The 22,530-nt window shown below is 35.3% G+C and overlaps 1 protein-coding gene across 2 annotated transcripts; it reads left to right on the top strand.

The window, feature by feature from the left end:
- The first annotated feature begins 1,044 nt into the window (after positions 1-1,044).
- On the top strand, positions 1,045-4,937 carry LOC139852488 (zinc transporter ZTP29). Of its 2 annotated transcripts, XM_071841787.1 has the most exons (12): positions 1,048-1,262; positions 1,970-2,028; positions 2,152-2,244; positions 2,326-2,415; positions 2,484-2,565; positions 3,122-3,177; positions 3,374-3,430; positions 3,536-3,576; positions 3,674-3,741; positions 3,867-3,923; positions 4,029-4,146; positions 4,689-4,937. In XM_071841787.1, the coding sequence occupies exons 1-12, from the start codon at positions 1,199-1,201 to the stop codon at positions 4,732-4,734; spliced, it is 831 nt and encodes a 276-aa protein (XP_071697888.1). In that variant the 5' UTR covers positions 1,048-1,198; the 3' UTR covers positions 4,735-4,937. The 2 variants fall into 2 exon arrangements, with proteins under 2 accessions (XP_071697887.1, XP_071697888.1); XM_071841786.1 differs by having other exon boundaries at positions 1,045-1,262; positions 1,970-2,244.
- Positions 4,938-22,530: the final 17,593 nt, after the last annotated feature.

A 22,530-nucleotide genomic window follows, 5' to 3' on the forward strand; every position in this document is an offset into this window, starting at 1 on the left:
GCATAAAAGTACCTTAATCGAAATGCACAACGATTCTATTGCACCAACAAACAACCATTTCGATTTGATTTATGGTTCTAATGTTTGGGGACGTCAACAAATTTTAGGGTATTTTTTGGGGGAAATGTTTGCATACGTCGAGCAGCGTATGAATGAGTGAAGGTTTATTAGCCAACAAAACACATTTTTAGACTAACGTAAATATCCCTAAATATGCTGCTCACCTGACCAATTTAATTTTAATAGACAATAATTAACGAATGTTAAAATAAAGGTTATCCATGGAATAAATGGATATATCAGGGTCAACGAAGGCAAAAAATTTGTTTAAGGTCATCTAGAATATTTGCTACAAAGTTTAAGGACCATCGAAGAAAGTTGGTCTTTTATTATAAAGTAGCACCTAATAGAATTTCTTAAAAGAGTGTTACTGCTAGGGATGGCACTCACGGGCAACGGGCACGGGTCTTTAATACCCGCGACCCGCCCGCCAAGATTTTTTCTTATCTGCGGGTACCCGTTTACCCACCAACGGGTAAATTTTTCTGCCCGTACCCGCGACCCACGGGTATCTGCGTGTTTACAAAATGTGCACTTTTAACTAATTTTTAGTTACGGATACCCTATACCCACGGTTAAACCAGCGAATAATTTTAAAAATTACGTTAAAAAATCAAATAATATAATATATAATTAAGTACATGTATGCGGGTAAACGGGTATACCCGCGGGTAACTCAAACGGGTATCATGGATTGACGGGTCGGGTTTTATCCGCGACGGGTATAAAATACTCGCGACTCGCCCGCGACCCGCCAACAGGTACAAAATTTTATCCGACCCGTGCTCGCGGGTACTTTTTTCATAATTACCCGCCCGTCGTAGGCACGGATACCCGCATGTCACGGTTTTTTCCGCCCCATCAATAAATAATAGTTTAATTATAGTTGAAGGATAAATAAAATAAAATAAAAGTTTACTTTCACACATGACGATGGCGTTTGTTGATAAAATTGGAATAATTTTGGGGGAAGTTAACAAAGCAACCGCTGAAGATACCCCCCTACTCTTTCCACTCCTATCAGCAGTTTCGCACATTTTTAACAATATTTAAACTCACATTCATTACCATTTTTCATAATTTTATCATCTCCAGTCCTCTCTAATTATTACTATTTCTTTGTGGAAGAAATTAAGTGATGGATTCAGAAGTATTGGTTGCACTTTCTCTCTCAATGGTTGGTGGATTAAGTACATCTTTAGGTCTGTTACTCACACTTGAAAACCCTAACTTTTTATTTAATTATCCGTTTATGTTTATTGTCGTAATTATATACGTTTACATATTGATTATTGATTTATGATTGTATATATATGTTCAATTTAATCATTAATACTCGAATTGCAGTTTATTATGACTTTGTAGTTTACTGTAGAATGTTAGTCCGTACTTGTTTTGTTTTGTGTGAATTAGGGTTTTGTGTTGATTTCACAATTAATAAATTAGTACAAGCTTCATGTTTTACTGAAATGGAATATCGGCTTTCGATGTAGAATTATACGGATTTTAGATAGTGATCCTAAACTGAAAAATTTGTGTTGGTTATAGGCTCGATGATTGAGTTTCGTGTGTTTATTGATTTCAACTTATAAGGTTAAGAATCCGAATTATGTAGCTCGTTTGATTTCCAAAGTAAAAGGGGTATCTATGTTTTTGAGACACTTTGAGTATTGACTTTTATTTTGCAAGTTTCGGCTCCTAAATTGAATGTTACAACAATTATTAGTATCGAGTATTCGATTTTTGTTGAATTTATTATAAAAGGCATCAAGTATGAAAATTTTGACCCGTCATAGGCTTGAACGTAAACCAGTAGTGGATGTTGATTGTATCTTTGATTATTTAAGATCCAAGTTTTCATATGTGTTTACATCCTGAATGCTAATACATGTTCTTGAATGGTGAATAGGTGCACTTTTTGTGATCATGACTAAAGCTCCAAACTTGAAAATGCTTGGACTTTTACAGGCATGTACAACATTTTCATTACTGAAAGTCATGCTATTTTATTATTTTAACAGCAAATTTATATCAAAATTCAACATAATCTTTCATCTGGTTTTCTCTAAGATTTTATTACTTATGTTGCAGGGTTTTGCTGCTGGCCTTATGCTAAGCATATCTTTCTTTGATCTGGCCCATAACGCTATAAATTCCATTGGATTCCTAAAAGGCAATCTGTGGGTGAGTTTGTACTTTTAAAAATTTAAATATGTGTTTATGATAAATATTAATTATTTATTAGTACCCGATTGTTTTATGCAGTTCTTTGGAGGAGTCATTTTCTTTGCCTTCATTGCTAATTTCATTCCAGAACCCTCACTTGCTCCCACAGCAGATGCGAAAAATAAAAAGGTCGATTTTTTTTTTAATGAAGATTAGCTGTTAAATTGTTATTTGTTCACTTTTGTGGTGGATAACAGAAACAAGGAGATGAAGGGGGCAAAGATGTGATGAAAAAGCATCGTCGTCAAGTATTATTTAGCGGAATCATCACAGCAGTAGGTAAGTTTTAGTTTTTTTTTTTTATTTTTTTTTTTTATTATTTTTTTTTTTTTTTTTAACATGATCTGTGTCTTGGCACGTTGAGCCTTATCAATGCTTTTTGATTATGCTGTTAGTTTGAGCATATTAAGAAAGTAGAATAATGATGGGTATTATGTTATGGGCTTGTGGTATCCATGATCGAGTTTCATATGCCAAGCTTTATAAGAAATACTCTTATGTTGCAATTTCAACCTGTTTATTTGGTCTCTGTTTAATCCGCAATGGGTCAAATACAATGATTAGCTAATAGGGGTACGATGGTCTTCAATAATGTATTCTCAATCTCTGTATTTAGTGCATTACATCACTTAACATATCAGCATCCATAACTGTTTTAATTAAAGATCTATCTTGTTACTATTAATTGATATATTAAATATGAATTGTCACAATAAATATATACAATGATATACAAATAAGTCCTTGCGGGTCAACCGACTCTGCTGGCCTATTTCAAAGATTGTGTTTTTATGTTCCTGTCTAAGTGGATAAGTCGTTATCTTAATCGTTGCAGGAATAAGCTTGCACAATTTTCCTGAAGGAATGGCTGTTTTTCTTGGATCACTCAAGGTGAATCTGTGATTTACTTAGAATTATCAAATCAAACCGATTAAATAAAAGTTATATTTAATTTCTCATTTTGATTTCTTTGAGTATGGGATTTTCAAATTACTTTTTTTTTTTTTTTTTTTAATTTGGAAATTTAATGTTATTTTTAATGACTAACACTGTAATCTTTACTTCGTTGCTCCATGCTTCTTTGTAGGGTCTACGTGTTGGCCTTAACTTGGCTTTAGCCATCGCTTTGCACAATATTCCAGAGGTAATCAATTGTTCATTTATTCTTTAATTTAATGATTTGTAGGAGCTTTAACAAATATTTTTTTGATGGTTGAATATAATATAATTCAAGATCTTACATTGACAGGGTGTTGCTGTTGCACTTCCTGTTTATTTTGCTACACAAAGGTGAGACTGGGACAACTATTAAAAATAAAATAAACCATACCTCACGAAGTTTATGTTTTTTGTTTTTTAACTTCGTATATTGTTTTTCTTACTTCAGCAAATGGCAGGCATTTAAGCTAGCAACCGTTTCTGGGCTTGCTGAACCTTTAGGTGTCATTATTGTCGGTATGAAACTTTTACACAAACATTTTCTTCTTGTAGATTCTTTGTTTTCTTAAAGTAGGAATTATAATTATAATATTTATATTTATGATTTATGATTATGATTATATATGTATGACATGTTGCAGCCTATCTCTTCCCAAAAAGCCTAGACTCAGAGATTCTCGAGGGCTTGCTCGGAGCAGGTTATAAATTCTTTAATTGTTCCATTTGTTTTAATGTTTAACAGAAATAGTTTAATTGTAAGTCTATTATGTGTTTTTTTTATGGGTTCTGTTTTGGTGAAACAGTTGGTGGGGTTATGGCGTTTTTAACGCTACATGAAATGTTGCCGTTAGCGTTTGATTATGCTGGACAGAAACAAGCAGTTAAAGCAGTCTTCTTTGGAATGGCCTTTATGTCTGCTAGGTAATCTCAACCGTTATATAATGAAGCAAAAAAATATGAATGCCCTTTTGATCAAGATATTAAATCAAGACAAAATTACGCCATTGGTCCTTTGCCCAAAGTTTCATAGATGGACCTAAAGTAATTTTTTTTGATGTGGATGACCCTGATGCTTGAAAATGTTGCATCGTTGGTCCCTGAATGTAACAGACGTTATATTCCCATCGTGAGTGTGCATCACGAGAGATGCACACGAGTGCTTTTTAGTCATTTTACGTATGTAACAGACGTCATTTCCCCATCATTATTGTGCATCGTTACCCATCGTTAATGACTAAAAAGCCCTATGGTGCATCTCACGTGATACACACTAACGATGGGGAAACAGCGTTTGTCACATTCAAGGACCAACGACACAACATTTTCAAACATTAGGTTCATCCGGTATGAAAAAATACCTCAAGTCCATTCATGAAATTATGAAATCAAAGACCAATGGTATAATTCTGTCTTAAATTAATGCTAATTATTTATTTTCCATTTTAATCGTGTATATTTTGCAGCTTGTACTTTCTAGAAATCAGCTTACCTTCGGACGTGGGCTTGTAATGCAGATTTGGTTAGTTGAACAGCGTTGATCAAATTAGTTGTTCATTTAGTTCCCTTGGCAAGTTCAAAAGGGTAACAAGTAGAGCAAAGGATAAACATGTACATACAGATACACTATTGTTATTTGTACTTTATATTAAACTTGAAATGATATTTAAAAAAATCAGGCAAGACTTTACACAAATGGCTGTTCGATTCTGCTCTATTTTACTGGTCTTAAATTGTATGGTTTTGTATTGTAGAACATGATTATAAATAGTGGTACCATATGTGCATGGTTCAAGTCATTGATGCAGGTAACTGTGTGGTAAAGCTGATTTAAAAATATGTACTGCTTAAATATACAAGTTCAAAGTGTCACATTTTCTCATAGGGGTTGATATAGATGTTTCAAATGTAGGTTTACGCGTTGGTTTCCAATATTTTAGTAATGGGCAATGATATTATTATACGGTACAATTTCTTAATGGATAAATGTAGTTGATTTATCAAAAATTTAAGTGAAAATATCAATGTAGGTACAATTTCTTAATGGATAAATGTAGTTGATTTATCAAAAATTTAAGTGAAAATATCAATGTAGTGACTTGTAATCAGGTAGTTTGTGTATTGGATCTAATTGATACTCATTGTAAATTCTTCAAATAAATCGTTCGATATTTTAAAACATATCGTAGGATCTTCATGATCTGCATCACTTGTAACTTCACTAGATCTTATCTATTTAATTTAATTCATGTTTTAGAAAAAATCTACTAATCAATTATCAATTAATCTTACATAACACATACTATACAAATCACCACATTTAATTAATTCCAATAATCATTATTTTAATTATATTGTACCAGTTGCGTCGGCTACCAATGTTAGACCATTATTAGTTGTGATGGGGTGTGATGGATGTTTTTGTGGGGTATAGTGGTGATTTGATAATGGTGATGACGTGATGGCGTGATAGAGTTTGTAGTAGTATGTCGTGATGGTTGTGTGATTAAGTAATTGGTCCCACATTTTTATTTTCTTTTTCTTTTTTTAAATAAGTTATGTATTATTTATTTTTCTTTTATTACTGTAATTAATAGTTAAATAATTTATATAAAATATGAGTAAATTTAAATACACAAATATAAAATTAATAAATTATAATATTATATACTTACAAAAAACAAGACTTTATGAACTAAACTACAAATAAACAATCTATCTATTTATATATATTAATACATAGTCTAGGGATTAATTTTGTAAATATTCTAAATATATCATCTATTTCAATTTCATACGCTGTAGTTGATTTCAGTCACCGATCTTCATTCTTCATCTCAATTAAACAATACGTAAAATAGAAAATGAAAACAAAATAGAAGATGAAAACAGAGATCTAGAAATTGGCAGCATCTGATTGGCCCAAGCATCCCTCACGCTCTTCTTCTTCCCCGTGATGCTTCTATGGTGCCGGACTTTTTTTGCTACCATCACGCCGCAAAGTGGCGCGATGGTGGCGTGATGGTGGTGATTTCGGAGCCACCACGCTGCACTACATATGGTCTTAATTGAAATAATTTGATTTAGTGGCTTCAATTAAATTATACATAATACTAATTTACGTAAATCAAGGATATTTTTACTCCCGCCATCTCAGATCAATTGTCTCCAGATAAAAAAACACACAGTTTAAGAAATGTTATTATCACACTGTACTTTTCTGTACTATTTTTCTAACATTATAGTTATACCCTTAACCAATTAATTAGAAAACCCTCACATTTTTATAATTTAATTAATTCGTTAAAAACAATACTGTAAACTTCATTAAATTTACTTTTCATATTTGAAAGTGGACAATTAATCTGAAATATTCCGAAAAGAAATACTGAGGGTGTATTAGCTAATTGTGGCGGTTGTGTAGAAATCATTTATCATGCATTAAATTATTTTTAAAATCAATACATATCATCGCGTTGTGTAGAAACTATTTACCATGTATATTGTCAGTGGCAATTCCAGAATGCAAATTCTGTGGGGTTCTGAAATTTTTTTATTACTAATTATATTTGATTGTAATTTTAATGATTGTTTACTTTCAAAAAAACTACAAGTTCGGAAACTATATTAAGTTCGAGTAGTTAATTATAATGGTGTACTACACATTTTAAAGGAAAAACTATAAATTTGAAAAAGATATGGGGTTCTCTAGTTAAATTTAGTGGTGTCCTTCTATTAATAATTTTCAAACTAGCGGTGTCCCGTGACTCCACAGATCTTCATGTAAACTCGCCACTGCATGTTGTCCATTTTAAATCAATACACATCATTTTAAAAATCTAATTGCTACAAAACCCAATTTAAGAATGGAATGAGATATTGGGGTAAAGGGGAGGGGGTTTTACTTGGCCGTGCTCTTGGATCGGTTTCAAGGTTCCCTCTCGGACAGCGATGAGGGCAAGGTTATTATCGATGCATCGGTATTGTCGAAACGGGAGATGATCACAACAGGTGGTTTAGTCCCCCTCGGTTGATTCCAATCGCTGTTAAAAAAAAATCAAAGTCTAATTTTATTGGTTCAATTAGGTGATGGTCACTGACTCACTGTAGAAACAAACTTCATTTTTTTCGCAGAAACTTCTTTGTTTTCTTTTGTGTTTAATTTTTAAAATTTTAAAAGGATTTTACATATTATTTAATTTGTATTTTTAAATTTATTACTTTTATAATTATATATTGTTTTTAAATTATTTTTTTCTAACAATAACCTTATTAGATGTTGTTAATTATGTAGTAAATACGTTGTATATAGCGATTACTATTGACATTTGTTTAATAATTTTCATTTATGCAAACACTTTAAATAACTAAATTACGTGTGCTTGAATGGTTAAATTTTAGAAAATTAATATATATACAAACTTAGTAGATTTAACAGAGCCAAATTGCTCGCCGTGAAGCGCGGGTCACTTAAAACTAGTTACTCGGTATATACTATCTATCATGTGTCCATGTTTATATTTATATTTATATTATTAAATAATTTAATGTTTTCTGATTAGCGAGAAGTGATTGTCGACTATTAAACATACAAAAGTGTTCTAATTAATAATTGTAGATCATAAAATCATAAATCATTAATTCAATATCAATATTAAGGTTGAATTAAATTAATTTGCAAGTGATCGATCTGATATGGATCTTTTCCGGAAAATAACATAACAAGTTATATTCATAGAATGTTGGTTGGTCCAACTAACCAAAAAGAATTAAACTGGAGAGACAATACGAACCTTTACTCATTGGTCGTACAATAATATGTCAAAATGATTGACAATTATTTTTCTTAAAATTTGTACCTGTAATTAACACGTGGTTCATTAAAATAAAGTAAAAATGGTGTTAAGCTAGAAAAAAAATTCATCCGTGCGTTGCTGCGGCACTTTTCGGGTTGCATACTCATAATTAACGTCAAGCTATGTATTTACAGAATAAAAAATGTATTGCCACGGGTGTGTTATGTATGGAAGATAGCCCAGAGTATTTAGCGTTTTTTTTTAAAAAAACGTCGGTTTCGCATATAGGAAGTTCGTTATGTTCGTAAAATTATTTCGAGTTGAACGATGGTGTTGAAAAAATTTAACTCGCGGCGAGCGGGAAGATATGCTCCGTTAAAGATTTGGATGGAATTGAGTTAAGTTTGGGGGTGTGATTTTGAAAGTTGGTAAAAGTTTGGGGGATTTTAGGGGTGTTTTTGTGACGACTCGGAAGTTTCCGATCAAATTTAAACTTAATCTCTATATGGTTTCGACATGATAAGCAAAGTCTACTAAATTGAATTTCAAAATCTTTGAACTATGTTATGAAATCATTTGACCTTCGACTGCTCTCGACGATTCACGAACAATTAATTGTAAATAGATATGTGTGTATGTATATATAAATAATAATTCAAAATATAATTTGATGTATTATATGTTGTTGTTATTAAAAATTAATAAAATAAAACTAGGATATTACAATAATTATTATTTAAAACATATCTACATATAAATAAAGTTAAAAATAAATATTAAATGATTGTAATACTCGTTTGATATTCCGATTGATATTAAACAAGTAAAATATGAACTTATATGATTTTAAAATAAACGGTGATCCGAAAATGAGTAATATAAATTTTAGGCTTATTAAAAATGTAATTAGGAACTATTTGTTGAATTTTAAAACTTTTTATATTTTACTTGGGATTGGGAGTGAATAATTAATGTAATTTTTAGTTAATAGTTAATGATTGAATTTTATACAATAATGACCAAAATAAATAAAGATAGTCACTGTAAAAATTTGGGATTTTTTCGAATACTTTTATTCGCCACTAATTATCAACGGGGTACAAAATAATGGTCGAGGAAAACTGTCGGTACAGTAATTAAATCCTCATGGCTGCTAAACTATTTCTAATAATTGAATTAATCAATTAAGGTCACTGTTTTGCTTTTGTCTTCCACCTTTAGACTTATATTATATACATACATAGGCATATGGATTCAAAAATATCACCACTTGCTACTTGTGTCTTTCTGTTTTCGATTAACTTCAAACCCACCACCTAAACTACATCTTTCACCAACCCTTTTAATCATCTTAGATCACCCTTTTTACTTTGTGATGACCCGGAAATTTCCAACCAAATTTAAACTTGATCTTTATATTATTTCGACACGATGAGCAAAGTCTGTAATGTTGAGTCACAAATATTTTGAACTGTTTCATATGTTCGTTTGACTTTCGACCATTCCCGACGATTCACGAACAACTATTTGTAAATAGATAACATATATCTTTAAATAGGTATAGGTATTTACAATTTGAAATATAATTTAGAATATTATGATTATTAAGATTTATATTGTAATAAATAAAATAAAATGCGATTAATGGAAACTATAGATTATAATAATATATATAAATATATATATATAAATATTACTTGTAAATATATAATATTATATTTAGTTGTTTAAAAGAATATAATCAATATATTTATTTACTTAAACTTGTTAATTAAGAGTTGATATATATATATATATATATATATATATATATATATATATATATATATATATATATATATATATATATATATAATGTGTATATTGAAAATGAATGATTTCGAACTTAAATAGTAAACGCCAGTAAAACTCTGTTGGCATTTCGCCAGTGTTCATATAGTTCTAATACGTGTTTAGAAGATTGAAAATAAAAATTGAACTGTAAATTGATTACGAAGATTTTAGGTTTGATAAAAATATTTTTACCTTTTTAAGTTTAAATATTAGTACTCCGTATATATTAATTGGAACAGAAAATAAATATTTATTGAGCATTTTTGATCAGGTTTCAAACAGTTAATGAGTGAAATAATTAAATATATTTAATCTAAAAATTTGGGATTTTTAGGGACACTTTTATACGTTAACTGTTTAGCAATGGACCCGATATAGCCATCCGAGATAAACTGTCGGTAGAAAACTGTTGTGGGTGCACGTTTATTAATCTTGTGATATAAGAATTATATTATAATATTAATAAATTATAAATTATGTTACTTTTATATATATACAATGTACATATATGTAGATGGATATCACTAGAAAGAAAACCCCAAGCTCCATCACCAAATCTCTATCACCACCTCTCACCGCTATACAACCGCCATACTCCATCACCGCTGCCACCTCCATCATCGCAAACCACCATGAACCACCACATTTATGTTGTATTCTTGTTATTATTCGAATGGTACATCCATTCTTTTTCCTGTTTTCCTCGCCACACCACCTCACCCCTCGACTACCATCATATCACCTCAATCGCCACCATAACACAACCACTTGCAGAGCCACCACCATCATTATTATTTTCTTTTCCTTTGTTAACTATTTCTGTCCGACGAAAACGATTCCCCATTGACAACCATAACAAACTGTCATATTTCATTATATATATTTGTCTCTCACTAACTATCTCTCCCTCACACCATCGTGAAACCCAGAAACACAACTGTACTTGCTGCCATTGTAATCACCAAACCCACCACCCTTGACAACCGTAAACAACCGACTACCATCAAACACCCACGATCACTTCTCTCTCTAACTCTTTCTCTCATTTTATTTTTCTGTTTATATTTATGTTTTCTGTTACAATCGCTGCAACTAGAACCATTTCAAACTCTCTTAAACTTGCTGATTGTAACAGCTGTACAATCGAATTGTTTTGCTGTTGTTGCCACTGTATATTTTTTTGTTGTTGGGAAAATCTATAATGATGTTGAAGATGATACATGAATGATTATACGATCGATGATAATGATGGCTTAGATGTCGATGAGGATAACTAATATGATAATGATGAGATGATCCTGTGAAAGAGTGATGTTATGGTGAAGGAGGTGAAGATGATAATGAGCTGATGTTACTTCTGAGATGATAAATGATGGATAACGAAGATGATAAGATGATGATGATAATGAATTGATGGAGATGAAGGGAAGAGAGATATAATTTACGGGTTAATTAATTATAGTTGTAAGATTATCAGAAAAGCATTCAGTAGCGTGATGGTTAGGTGTTGGTGCGGGTGAGCGAGAGGTCCTGGGTTCAAACCTGTAACGACCCAGATTTTTCCAATCGTTTTATACTTATGAGATTAATATTTACATAAATTAAACCTTACCAATATGATAAGCAATCCAAATTGTTGAGACTTGTGTTTTTGTAAAGAGTTTTACACAACGTTTGACCGTCCAATTTGACCGATGATATCACGAACTATATAACATACGATAATTATACGTTTGTGTATATATATGTATTTATATATATTTAACATGATCTAAGGATGGTTTAACATCTCATTGTGTACTAATGACAATGAGTTATAAGTATATTTTGAAACTACTAACTTAAGTTTTCAAAACGATAACTATACGTAACATTCTTTGATATATATACTTATAACCTATAATGCTTATGTAAGACCCTAATCAGTTTGTACCGCAGTGTAAATATGTTACATAGAGTGTGGGTGATGTTATGCAGTTAAACAGAAGTCACTGAGTGAGCTGAGCCTAGTGCGCGCCGCGCACACTAAAGGGAGCGCGCCGCGCACCCTTACTGTAGCTGGGTTCCAGCTTTTTAAATCAGATATTTTGATGGGCATTTTGGTAAATTCACTTATGGACAGGTTAAAGACAGATAGGTCAGTTTGTGGAGCACCATTACTCCATTATCAACAACCTTATCACTTTAACTTTAATTCTAGAGAGAGATTGTGATTTTTGAGAGAGAAAGCTTAAATCCAAGAGGAAGGAGCTTGTTTTGGGTTAAAGTTCAAGCATTAAAGTCGTTCATCTTATCTCTAGCTTCGTTGTGGTAGTTGTGGTATGTTCTAATTTTATTTTCCTTACTTTGATTTAGTGTAAGGGTTAGGGTTAGAGTAAATGATGAACACAAAACCCATTATTGGTGATTTTGGGTGTTCTTGGGTAAAATTGAGTCTTGAATACTAATTGGTGACTAGTCTAGGGTTTCAAAGTATTAAATGATGTTTATGAACCCAAATTGGTGAGTTAATTGCTAACACACCTAGTTATTAGTAAATGGGTGTTGGTTAGTTAGTGGATGACCCGAAATGGGTGTGTTGTCTTAAAATGGTTATTTGGGTAATAAATTGACCTAGTTTGGAAAGATGGGTATGAATTACCCTAATTATGTATTAGTTGGTGTTGTTGGACCTTAATCACTAGCTTTTAAGTGATTAGTGGTGGTCTTGACTTTAATTGGGCGGTTTTGGTATAAATGGGCGATTTAATACATTAAGTCATTAAATGCTCATGTGTAAGTGTTAGTATTGAGTCCACTTAGCTTGTGTGTTGATCAAGTACTTATTATATTAGGTACTTTGCTTTGAAGCTTGTGGAGGTTGAAATCGTCATCTAATTGTTAAGGTGAGTGGAATAATTATATGCGTATGTATATAATGTATCTATTTGTTGTAGCGTGAAAGGTGTAGTGTCGAGGTGTTAAGACACCACGTTTCACGTGAAGGGTGTAGCATCGAGGTGTTAAGATGCCACTCAGGTGTAGCATCGAGGTGTTAAGATGCCACCTAGGAGTGTAGTGTCGAGGTGTTAAGACACCACTCCGTAAAATAATGAGTGTTGCATCGAGGTGTTAAGATGCCACTCGGGGTGATGTGCCGAGGTGTTAAGGTTCCACCCTAGGGGTTAGTGGTGCGAGGTGTTAAGTGCCCTAATGGATGTTATGAACACCGATGGCGTTTTCGCGAGCGTCGTTCCCTTGTACTATTGGTCGACCATGGTTACTTGTGTTGTAAGCATATTATATCATTTCGAGTTATATTATTATGCGGTTGTTGCTAGCTTGTGGTATTGGAGATTATAGCTTGTTAATGTGACGATAAGCTAATTGTGTTGCTAGCATGTTTGCGGTTTGTGTAAGTGTATGCAAGTAGGTATAATTATATATGTATTCGTATAATTATTGCATTCACTAAGCTTTGCTTACCCTCTCATTGTTTACCATTTTATAGGTTCGGTTTTGGACAAGGGTAAGGGCATCGTATTGGACTAGAGATCCCGCTTGATGCTAGGGGACGCTTTTGGCTTTAGTAGCTCTTGGAGTTTGACCGGTAGTTGGGTAGTTTAATCCCAAACGCCATGCTCATTGTGTAGTTTGGAACTTAAACTTTTTGGTGGTCGAAACTCTAAACTTGTATTAAACTTGTATTTTGGGTCGTGTGGGCCCCGCTTGTAAAACATCATTTTTATGTTTGATTCGTGTTAGTTTTACATATATAAGTTTGTTGTGAAAAGCGTTCGGTCTAAAAATGTCGGGAAGTGGTGCATCTTTTTGTGTGTTAAAAATAGTTCGGACAGAAGCTGGAGTGCTCTGTGCGCGCCGCGCACTACAGGGGATGCGCGCCGCGCACTCCCCTGTCCAGCAGCTTTTAATTTTTTTTTTTTGGGACTATTTATGGCCGGTTATCGGGTTGGGTTGTTACAAGTGGTATCAGAGCATGGTCTAAGAGATTTAGGCGACTTGAGATAGGTGCCTAGACTTAGACCTTATTGTGTGAGCGCTTTATGCAGGACTTGTAGGACTTTGGGTCTAATCGGGAATTGTTAGTGCATTGGTTTATGAGAATTAACCTTGTGCTAATTGTTTGTGTTGTGTTTAGCAAGCATCAAGCGAGATAGGCGTTGAACTAGCGAGTTAATGCGACGTGCTCGCGTAGTAATGACTAGCTACCATTATTACGGGCGCAAGTCGTGTTAAACAAGCAATGTACGACGATTGTTGAGCGAGATGGAGTAGTGTGGCATATATGTATATACACACGTAATTGTCCTTTCGTTTTTGTGGTTTAACCTATTTCGTTTTATAGAATGAAGACGAGAAACGGTCCCGATCATGATAACGGAAGTACAAGTGAGGACGCCGAGTTTTCGGCCAAGGTTGAGGCCGTCTTTAAAAAGTTAAAAGCGGATTTTCTTACGGACATCCGAAAAGTCTTCCAAGATTCGGTCGATGGGCAAGTGACCGATTTGATAAATGAACGAATGAAGGCCACTATCGAAGAGGCCCTTGATGCTAGAAAAATTTATCCTCGCGGTGAAGGAGGTGAGGGAAGGCGGGACTTCCATTATAAGAATTTCAAGGACACTCAACCCCCGATGTTTAATGGGGTGCGAGATCCTTTGAAGAGTACATGTTGGGTCTCCGATATCGAGGGAGCTTTCCGTACCGCGGAATGCCCTCCTGAGAAGAAAACAAGGTTTGGTTTAAGGTTGTTGCTGGAGGAAGCTAAGTTGTGGTGGGATGATAAGATCAACTTATATGGCGAAGAATAATGTATGGGCTTGACTTGGGAAGAGTTCAAGAAAGAATTTTTCAAAGAATACCGAACTTCTTCCGACCTCGATAGAATCTGGGACGAGTTGCACCATTTGCAACAAGGTTCCATGGATTTGGTTACCCTCAAGTCCACATTCTTGGCAAAGACTCGTTTTTGCCCGGAATATGTTGGTGATTATCATAAGCTTATGAAGGATTTCTACCGTACTTTGAATGATGAGTACAAGGGGAAGATTAGTCGGGGTATGGCTAAATGTTTTGATGAATTGTTCGAGTTGGCTCGGGGTTTTGAGCCGGAGGTTCCAAGAAAGAGTGATTTCATGTTTTCCAAAAGAAAGTTTGAAGGTTTTAGTTACTCTAACGCCTCAAGCAAGAAGAGCAAGAGCAAGAGGGGGGCCGAAAGTGTCAATAGTGCAAAGAAGGGCACTACCGGTGGGTTTTCTTATACGTGCTACAATTGTGGGCAACCGGGTCATATGGCTCGTGAGTGTCCGAAACCATCTTCTGGAAACAAAGTCACTTATTTTAATTGCGGCAAAGAAGGGCATAAGAAGCCGGAGTGTCCCGACTTGCAAAACGACAATGTGAAGCGGTTAGAGAAGGCGGCGGGTATGGCTAGGGGTCGCAACTACTTGATGACTAATGATGAAGCTAAACAATCGAACGAAGTTGTCTCAGGTACTTTCATGGTTAATTCTAATCCGGCGAGGATTCTTTTCGATAGCGGTGCAAATTTGTTGTTTGTGTCTCCTAAATTTGTGCCTAAACTTAATAGACCGTTAGCTAAGTTAAGTCGTCCGATAGAAGTTGAAATAGCGGACGGCAAGACGGTGCTAGTGGTTGATGTGTGTGAAAATTGTGATGTTGTTTTTGGTGCCGAAACCTTTAAAATTGATCTTATTCCAATGACCTTGGGCGACTTTGATATTGTCGTTGGTATGGATTGGCTCGATCGTTATAGAGCCGATATTGCATGCCATGATAAGTTTATTCGTGTGAAGACCCTAAGTGGGGGAAAGTTAATTATTCACGGTGATAAGCGAAGGAGACCGGTGCCGATATGCACTTTTGCACGGGCACGTCATTTTGTTGTTAATGGTGGCATAGCTTTCCTTGCTCATGTTGTTGATACTCGCAATGAGCCACCACCCATTCGTGAAATTTCGGTGGTTAATGAATTTGAAGACATTTTTCCGGATGAGTTACCGGGTGTTCCGGCGGAAAGACAAGTTGAATTTCGCATTGAGTTGGTTCCGGGGGCTACCCCCATTGCTAAAACTCCTTATCGTTTAGTGCCGACGGAAATACAAGAGTTGTTAAATCAAACCCCAGAGCTACTTGAAAAGGGTTTCATTCGACCGAGTGCTTCGCCATTGGGCGCTCCGGTTTTATTCGTGAAAAAGAAGGATGGTAGTATGCGGATGTGCATCGATTACCGGGAGTTGAATAAAGTGACGATCAAGAATCGTTATCCGTTACCTAGGATTGATGATTTGTTTGATCAACTTCAAGGTGCAACGTATTTCTCGAAAATCGACCTACGGTCCGGCTATCACCAAATGCGGGTCCGTGAGGAAGACATTGAGAAAATGGCCTTTCGAACGCGTTATGGGCATTTTGAGTTTGTTGTGATGCCTTTCGGTCTTACGAATGCACCGGCGGCATTCATGGATCTTATGAACCGAGTGTGCCAACCTATGTTGGACAAGTCGGTAATAGTGTTCATTGACGACATACTAGTCTACTCGAAAAGTATGAACGAACATGAACATCATTTGCGTGAAGCATTGAAGACGCTACGAAAGGAGAAGTTGTATGCAAAGTTCTCCAAATGTGAATTTTGGCTAAGGAAAGTTCAATTCCTTGGTCATATTGTGAACGAAAACAGTATTCAAGTAGATCCGGGGAAGATCGAGACGGTGAAGAGTTGGGGACGACCGACTACGCCTACGGAAATCCGAAGTTTTCTCGGATTGGCCGGTTATTATCGTCGGTTTATCCAAGATTTTTCTAAGATCGCTTCTTCGTTGACGAAATTGACAAGGAAGAATGCGAGGTTTGTTTGGGAGAACGAGCAAGAAATTGCTTTTCAATTGTTAAAAGAGAAGTTGTGTCAAGCTCCGGTGTTAGTGTTACCGGAAGGTGTTGAAGACATGGTGGTTTATTGTGATGCTTCCTTAAATGGTCTCGGGTGTGTTCTAATGCAAAGAGGTAAAGTCATCGCTTATGCCTCTCGACAATTAAAGGAACATGAAACGAGGTATCCGACTCACGATCTTGAGTTAGCGGCGGTTGTGCATGCGTTGAAAATTTGGCGCCATTACTTGTATGGTGTCAAGTGTACGATTTATTCGGATCATAAGAGTTTGAAACATCTCTTTAATCAACGAGATTTGAATTATCGCCAACGTAGGTGGATGGATGTGGTGAAAGACTATGATTGTGAGATACTTTATCATCCGGGTAAAGCGAACGTTGTCGCGGATGCGTTGAGTCGAAAGAGTCAACATTCGCCGATACGAGTTGGATCGTTATGTTTGAGTATTATCAACGATTTTCTTGAAAAGCTTGGTGAGATTCAAATAGAGGCTTATGTTCACAACAAGCATACGGAGCGAATCATGGGCCAATCGGAGTTTATTACTATGGGTCCGCGTGGTTTGTTGTCTTTCCAAGGAAGGGTGTGGGTGCCTAAGATGGGTGATTACCGACGAGTGCTACTTGATGAAGCACATAAGTCAAAATATTCCATTCATCCGGGCGCGACGAAAATGTATCTTGACTTGAAGAAAGATTATTGGTGGCCGGGCATGAAGCGTGATGTTGTGAGGTATGTTGAGCAATGCGTCAGGTGTTTGCAAGTAAAAGCCGAACACCAAAAGCCGTATGGTAAATTGCAACCGTTAGAAATTCCGAAATGGAAATGGGAGCACATTACTATGGATTTCATAACAAAGTTACCTAAGACGGCGAGAACCCAATTTGATACGATTTGGGTGATAGTTGACCGGTTGACGAAAAGAGCTTTGTTTCTTCCCATTAAAGAAGCAATATCGTCGGAGGCCTTGGCTAAGTTGTTTATCAAGGAAGTGGTCTCTCGACACGGGGTTCCTATATCTATTGTTTCGGATAGAGATACTCGTTTTACATCTCGGTTTTGGGAAAAGTTTCACGAAGATATGGGTACGCGATTGAAATTGAGCACGGCGTATCATCCTCAAACGGACGGTCAAACCGAACGTACGAATCAAACTTTGGAAGATATGTTACGGGCGTGCATTATTGATTTCGGTGGTAGTTGGGATGAGCATTTGCCTTTGGTGGAATTCTCGTACAATAATAGTTATCATACTAGTATCGGGATGCCACCTTATGAGATGCTTTACGGGCGGAGGTGTCGAACTCCCATTTGTTGGGGAGAAGTGGGTCAAAGAGAAATCGGGAGTACCGATTTGGTTTTAGAGACGAATAACAAGATTGATATTATTCGGGAACATTTGAGAAAGGCTCAAGATAGACAAAAGTCGTATGCCGACAAACGTAGACGAACGATCGAATTTCAAGAAGGCGATATGGTGATGCTTAAGGTTTCGCCACAGAAGGGTATTATTCGATTTCGAAAACGGGGAAAGTTAGCTCCTCGGTTTATTGGTCCCTTTAAAGTTTTAGCTCGTGTTGGTGAAGTCGCGTATCGTTTGGAATTACCCAAAGAACTTGCGGGGATCCATAATACCTTTCATGTTTCCCATCTCCGTAAGTGTCTTGCGGATGATTCATCTTGGGTGTCGTTAGACGAGATTGAGCTAAATAACAAGTTGGAGTATGTTGAGGATCCGGTTGCTATACTCGATGAAAAGGTTAAGAAATTGAGAAATAAAGAGGTGAGGACTTTTAAAGTCCAATGGCGTCGAAGTATAGGTTCCGAGTTTACTTGGGAGCCCGAAGAGTTCGTGTTGGTATATCTTCCCTCTTGTCATGCGGCTTGGATTGCGAGGACGCAATCCAAATAAGTGGGGGAGAGTTGTAAGACCCTAATCAGTTTGTACAGTAGTGTAAATATGTTACATAGAGTGTGGGTGATGTTGTGCAGTTAAACAGAAGTCACTGAGTGAGCTGAGCCTAGTGCGCGCCGCGCACACTAAAGGGAGCGCGCCGCGCACCCTTACTGTAGCCGGGTTCCAGCTTTTTAAATCAGATATTTTGATAGGCATTTTGGTAAATTCACTTATGGACGGGTTAAAGACAGATAGGTCAGTTTGTGGAGCACCATTACTCAATTATCAACAACCTTATCACTTTAACTTTAATTCTAGAGAGAGATTGTGATTTTTGAGAGAGAAAGCTTAAATCCAAGAGGAAGGAGCTTGTTTTGGGTTAAAGTTCAAGCATTAAAGTCGTTCATCTTATCTCTAGCTTCGTTGTGGTAGTTGTGGTATGTTCTAATTTTATTTTCCTTACTTTGATTTAGTGTAAGGGTTAGGGTTTGAGTAAATGATGAACACAAAACCCATTATTGGTGATTTTGGGTGTTCTTGGGTAAAATTGAGTCTTGAATACTAATTGGTGACTAGTCTAGGGTTTCAAAGTATTAAATGATGTTTATGAACCCTAATTGGTGAGTTAATTGCTAACACACCTAGTTATTTAGTAAATGGGTGTTGGTTAGTTAGTGGATGACCCGAAATGGGTGTGTTGTCTTAAAATGGTTATTTGGGGTAATAAATTGACCTAGTTTGGAAAGATGGGCATGAATTACCCTAATTATGTATTAGTGTTGGACCTTAATCACTAGCTTTTAAGTGATTAGTGGTGGTCTTGACTTTAATTGGGCGGTTTTGGTATAAATGGGCGATTTAATACATTAAGTCATTAAATGCTCATGTGTAAGTGTTAGTATTGAGTCTACTTAGCTTGTGTGTTGATCAAATACTTATTATATTAGGTACTTTGCTTTGAAGCTTGTGGAGGTTGAAATCGTCATCTAATTGTTAAGGTGAGTTGAATAATTATATGCGTATGTATATAATGTATCTATTTGTTGTAGCGTGAAAGGTGTAGTGTCGAGGTGTTAAGACACCACGTTTCACGTGAAGGGTGTAGCATCGAGGTGTTAAGATGCCACTCGGGTGTAGCATCGAGGTGTTAAGTTGCCACCTAGGAGTGTAGTGTCGAGGTGTTAAGACACCACTCCGTAAAATAATGAGTGTTGCATCGAGGTGTTAAGATGCCACTCGGGGTGATGTGCCGAGGTGTTAAGGTGCCACCCTAAGGGTTAGTGGTGCGAGGTGTTAAGTGCCCTAATGGATGTTATGAACACCGATGGCGTTTTCGCGAGCGCGTTCACTTGTACTATTGGTCGACCATGGTTACTTGTGTTGTAAGCATATTATATCATTTCGAGTTATATTATTATGCGGTTGTTGCTAGCTTGTGGTATTGGAGATTATAGCTTGTTAATGTGACGATAAGCTAATTGTGTTGCTAGCATGTTTGCGGTTTGTGTAAGTGTATGCAAGTAGGTATAATTATATATGTATTCGTATAATTATTGCATTCACTAAGCTTTGCTTACCCTCTCGTTGTTTACCATTTTATAGGTTCGGTTTTGGACAAGGGTAAGGGCATCGTATTGGACTAGAGATCCCGCTTGATGCTAGGGGACGCTTTTGGCTTTAGTAGCTCTTGGAGTTTGACCGGTAGTTGGGTAGTTTAATCCCAAACGCTATGCTCATTGTGTAGTTTGGAACTTAAACTTTTTGGTAGTCGAAACTCTAAACTTGTATTAAACTTGTATTTTGGGTCGTGTGGGCCCCGCTTGTAAAACATCATTTTTATGTTTGATTCGTGTTAGTTTTACATCTATAAGTTTGTTGTGAAAAGCGTTCGGTCTAAAAATGTCGGGAAGTGGTCCATATTTTTGTGTGTTAAAAACAGTTCGGACAGAAGCTGGAGTGCTCTGTGCGCGCCGCGCACTACAGGGGATGCGCGCCGCGCACTCCCTTGTCCAGCAGCTTTTAAATTTTTTTTTTTTTGGGACTGTTTATGGCCGGTTATCGGGTTGGGTTGTTACAGCTTATACATGTATCGTATATATAATATATTTAATCACTTTTTAAGGACTTAAATACATAAAATAATATAAGTATATTCACAAAAGATAGCTATATTTGAATTCTCATTCTGTTTTCTCAAGATTTCTATACGTATATCTAGGGTATATGTACCCGTATCATACCCAGCTTCTATATGTATTTACTATTGGTATATATACATCAAATCAACATCCTAATCAACATTATTACTGCTCTAGATATGAGGTAACTAGGATTTGTCAAGTAGCATGAATTATTAGTAAGTAAACAAAATTAGAAATCCTTTTCTTTCTTTATAAACTAAAATCATTTTTATGAATGAACACCATTTCTTCACTCCATTTTCTCATACCTACACCCTCATTTCTCTCTCAAAATACTCCTAACTTCATACTTGATCATCTCCAAGTATTTTCCCCATCATTTAGCTTCAATTACAAGCCTTAAACACCATAAGAAAACTCTTTCAAGAACATATCAAAATAACCACCCATTTAAAGAAGTATACTTCCAACCTTTTGATCTAACTCCACCACTCTTTGATTCCAAGATTTTTTCTTATCTCTTATAGTAACTTTGTCCAAGTAACTTGAGGTAGCAACCTTGTTCATAATCTTGTTCGATTCATAATTATATAGCTATCTTATTTTATGTTGTAAAATTTTAACAACAAGAACATAGTTTGAATGATTTCAAACTTGTTTGCAAACTAAATAGATCCTTCTAACTTAACTTTTAAAACACTCCAAGACCTGTAATATATCATAATGATATGCTAACTTAACAAGATATAACTTGGTTTTACAAAGAACACCTTAAAAACTGAATCTACGTAATCGGAGTGCAACCGGGGGCTGTTTTGGGTTGGATAATTAAAAACCATCTTGAACATTGAATTGGAAGTTTATATTCTGGAAAAATGATATTTCTTATGAATATGTTAATATATAAAAATCTCATGGTGTAACTCAAAGTGTAAGTATTTTTGTAAAAATGATCATCTAGATGTTGTTTTTACAACGGAAATGATCACTTTCATAAGTTTTATCAAAGTTTGACCTATAACCTGTGATTTTGAATTCAAACTAAGGTATTTTCAGTTCATATTCTTAAAACTTGACTCGATCCAAGGAAGTGGTAAGTTGAACCAACAAAAACAGAGTTGTAATGAAGAAACTACGACTAAAACAAGATTGGGTATCCGAAGCTAGTTTAGCTACGAAAATATTTGGAGATAAAGTACATTAATCATATCTTTTCTAATTAATATGATACTTTATATATAATTACTTATGATTTGATTTTACATATTTCAGGACCACCCGTAAACAACACGAGAAGATTAATCATAAGACCTCATGATTGTACGCAACACGTCATTTAACAACACGGTACTTTATGTACGCAACACGTCATTTGACAACATGGTACCATGGGTCGAGATTAATTCTGATCAATACGAATACGATGGGGTCTTTATTTATTTATTTTATTGAGCAACTAATTGTGGACCACTAATATCGGACTGCTAACTACGGACTAAGAAAATATTAAAAGTATTATAAGTATATATGTAACGATTAATTGAAAAGAAAATATGTTGATATATTATATATATGGTTAGGTTCGTGATATCTATCGGAGACCAAGTCGAGTTAAATACCTTCAAGGAAAAAGTGAGTATATAGTCCCACTTTTAAACTCTAAATATTTCGGGATGAGAATACATGCATTTTATGATTTACGTTATGGACACAAGTGATTAAAAATAT

This window comes from Rutidosis leptorrhynchoides, chromosome 6 (genome assembly GCF_046630445.1).
Source record: "Rutidosis leptorrhynchoides isolate AG116_Rl617_1_P2 chromosome 6, CSIRO_AGI_Rlap_v1, whole genome shotgun sequence".
In the NCBI taxonomy this organism is placed as follows: Eukaryota; Viridiplantae; Streptophyta; class Magnoliopsida; order Asterales; family Asteraceae; genus Rutidosis; species Rutidosis leptorrhynchoides.

What these genes read in the sequence shown, in the direction of transcription:
- LOC139852488 (XM_071841786.1), top strand. Translation starts at nt 1,199, where the DNA reads ATGGATTCAGAAGTATTGGTTGCACTTTCTCTCTCAATGGTTGGTGGA. An exon ending in CGGAATCATCACAGCAGTAG is followed by an intron (nt 2,566 to 3,121) that starts GTAAGTTTTAGT and finishes TAATCGTTGCAG; the next exon opens with GAATAAGCTTGCACAATTTT. An exon ending in CTTTGCACAATATTCCAGAG is followed by an intron (nt 3,431 to 3,535) that starts GTAATCAATTGT and finishes TTACATTGACAG; the next exon opens with GGTGTTGCTGTTGCACTTCC.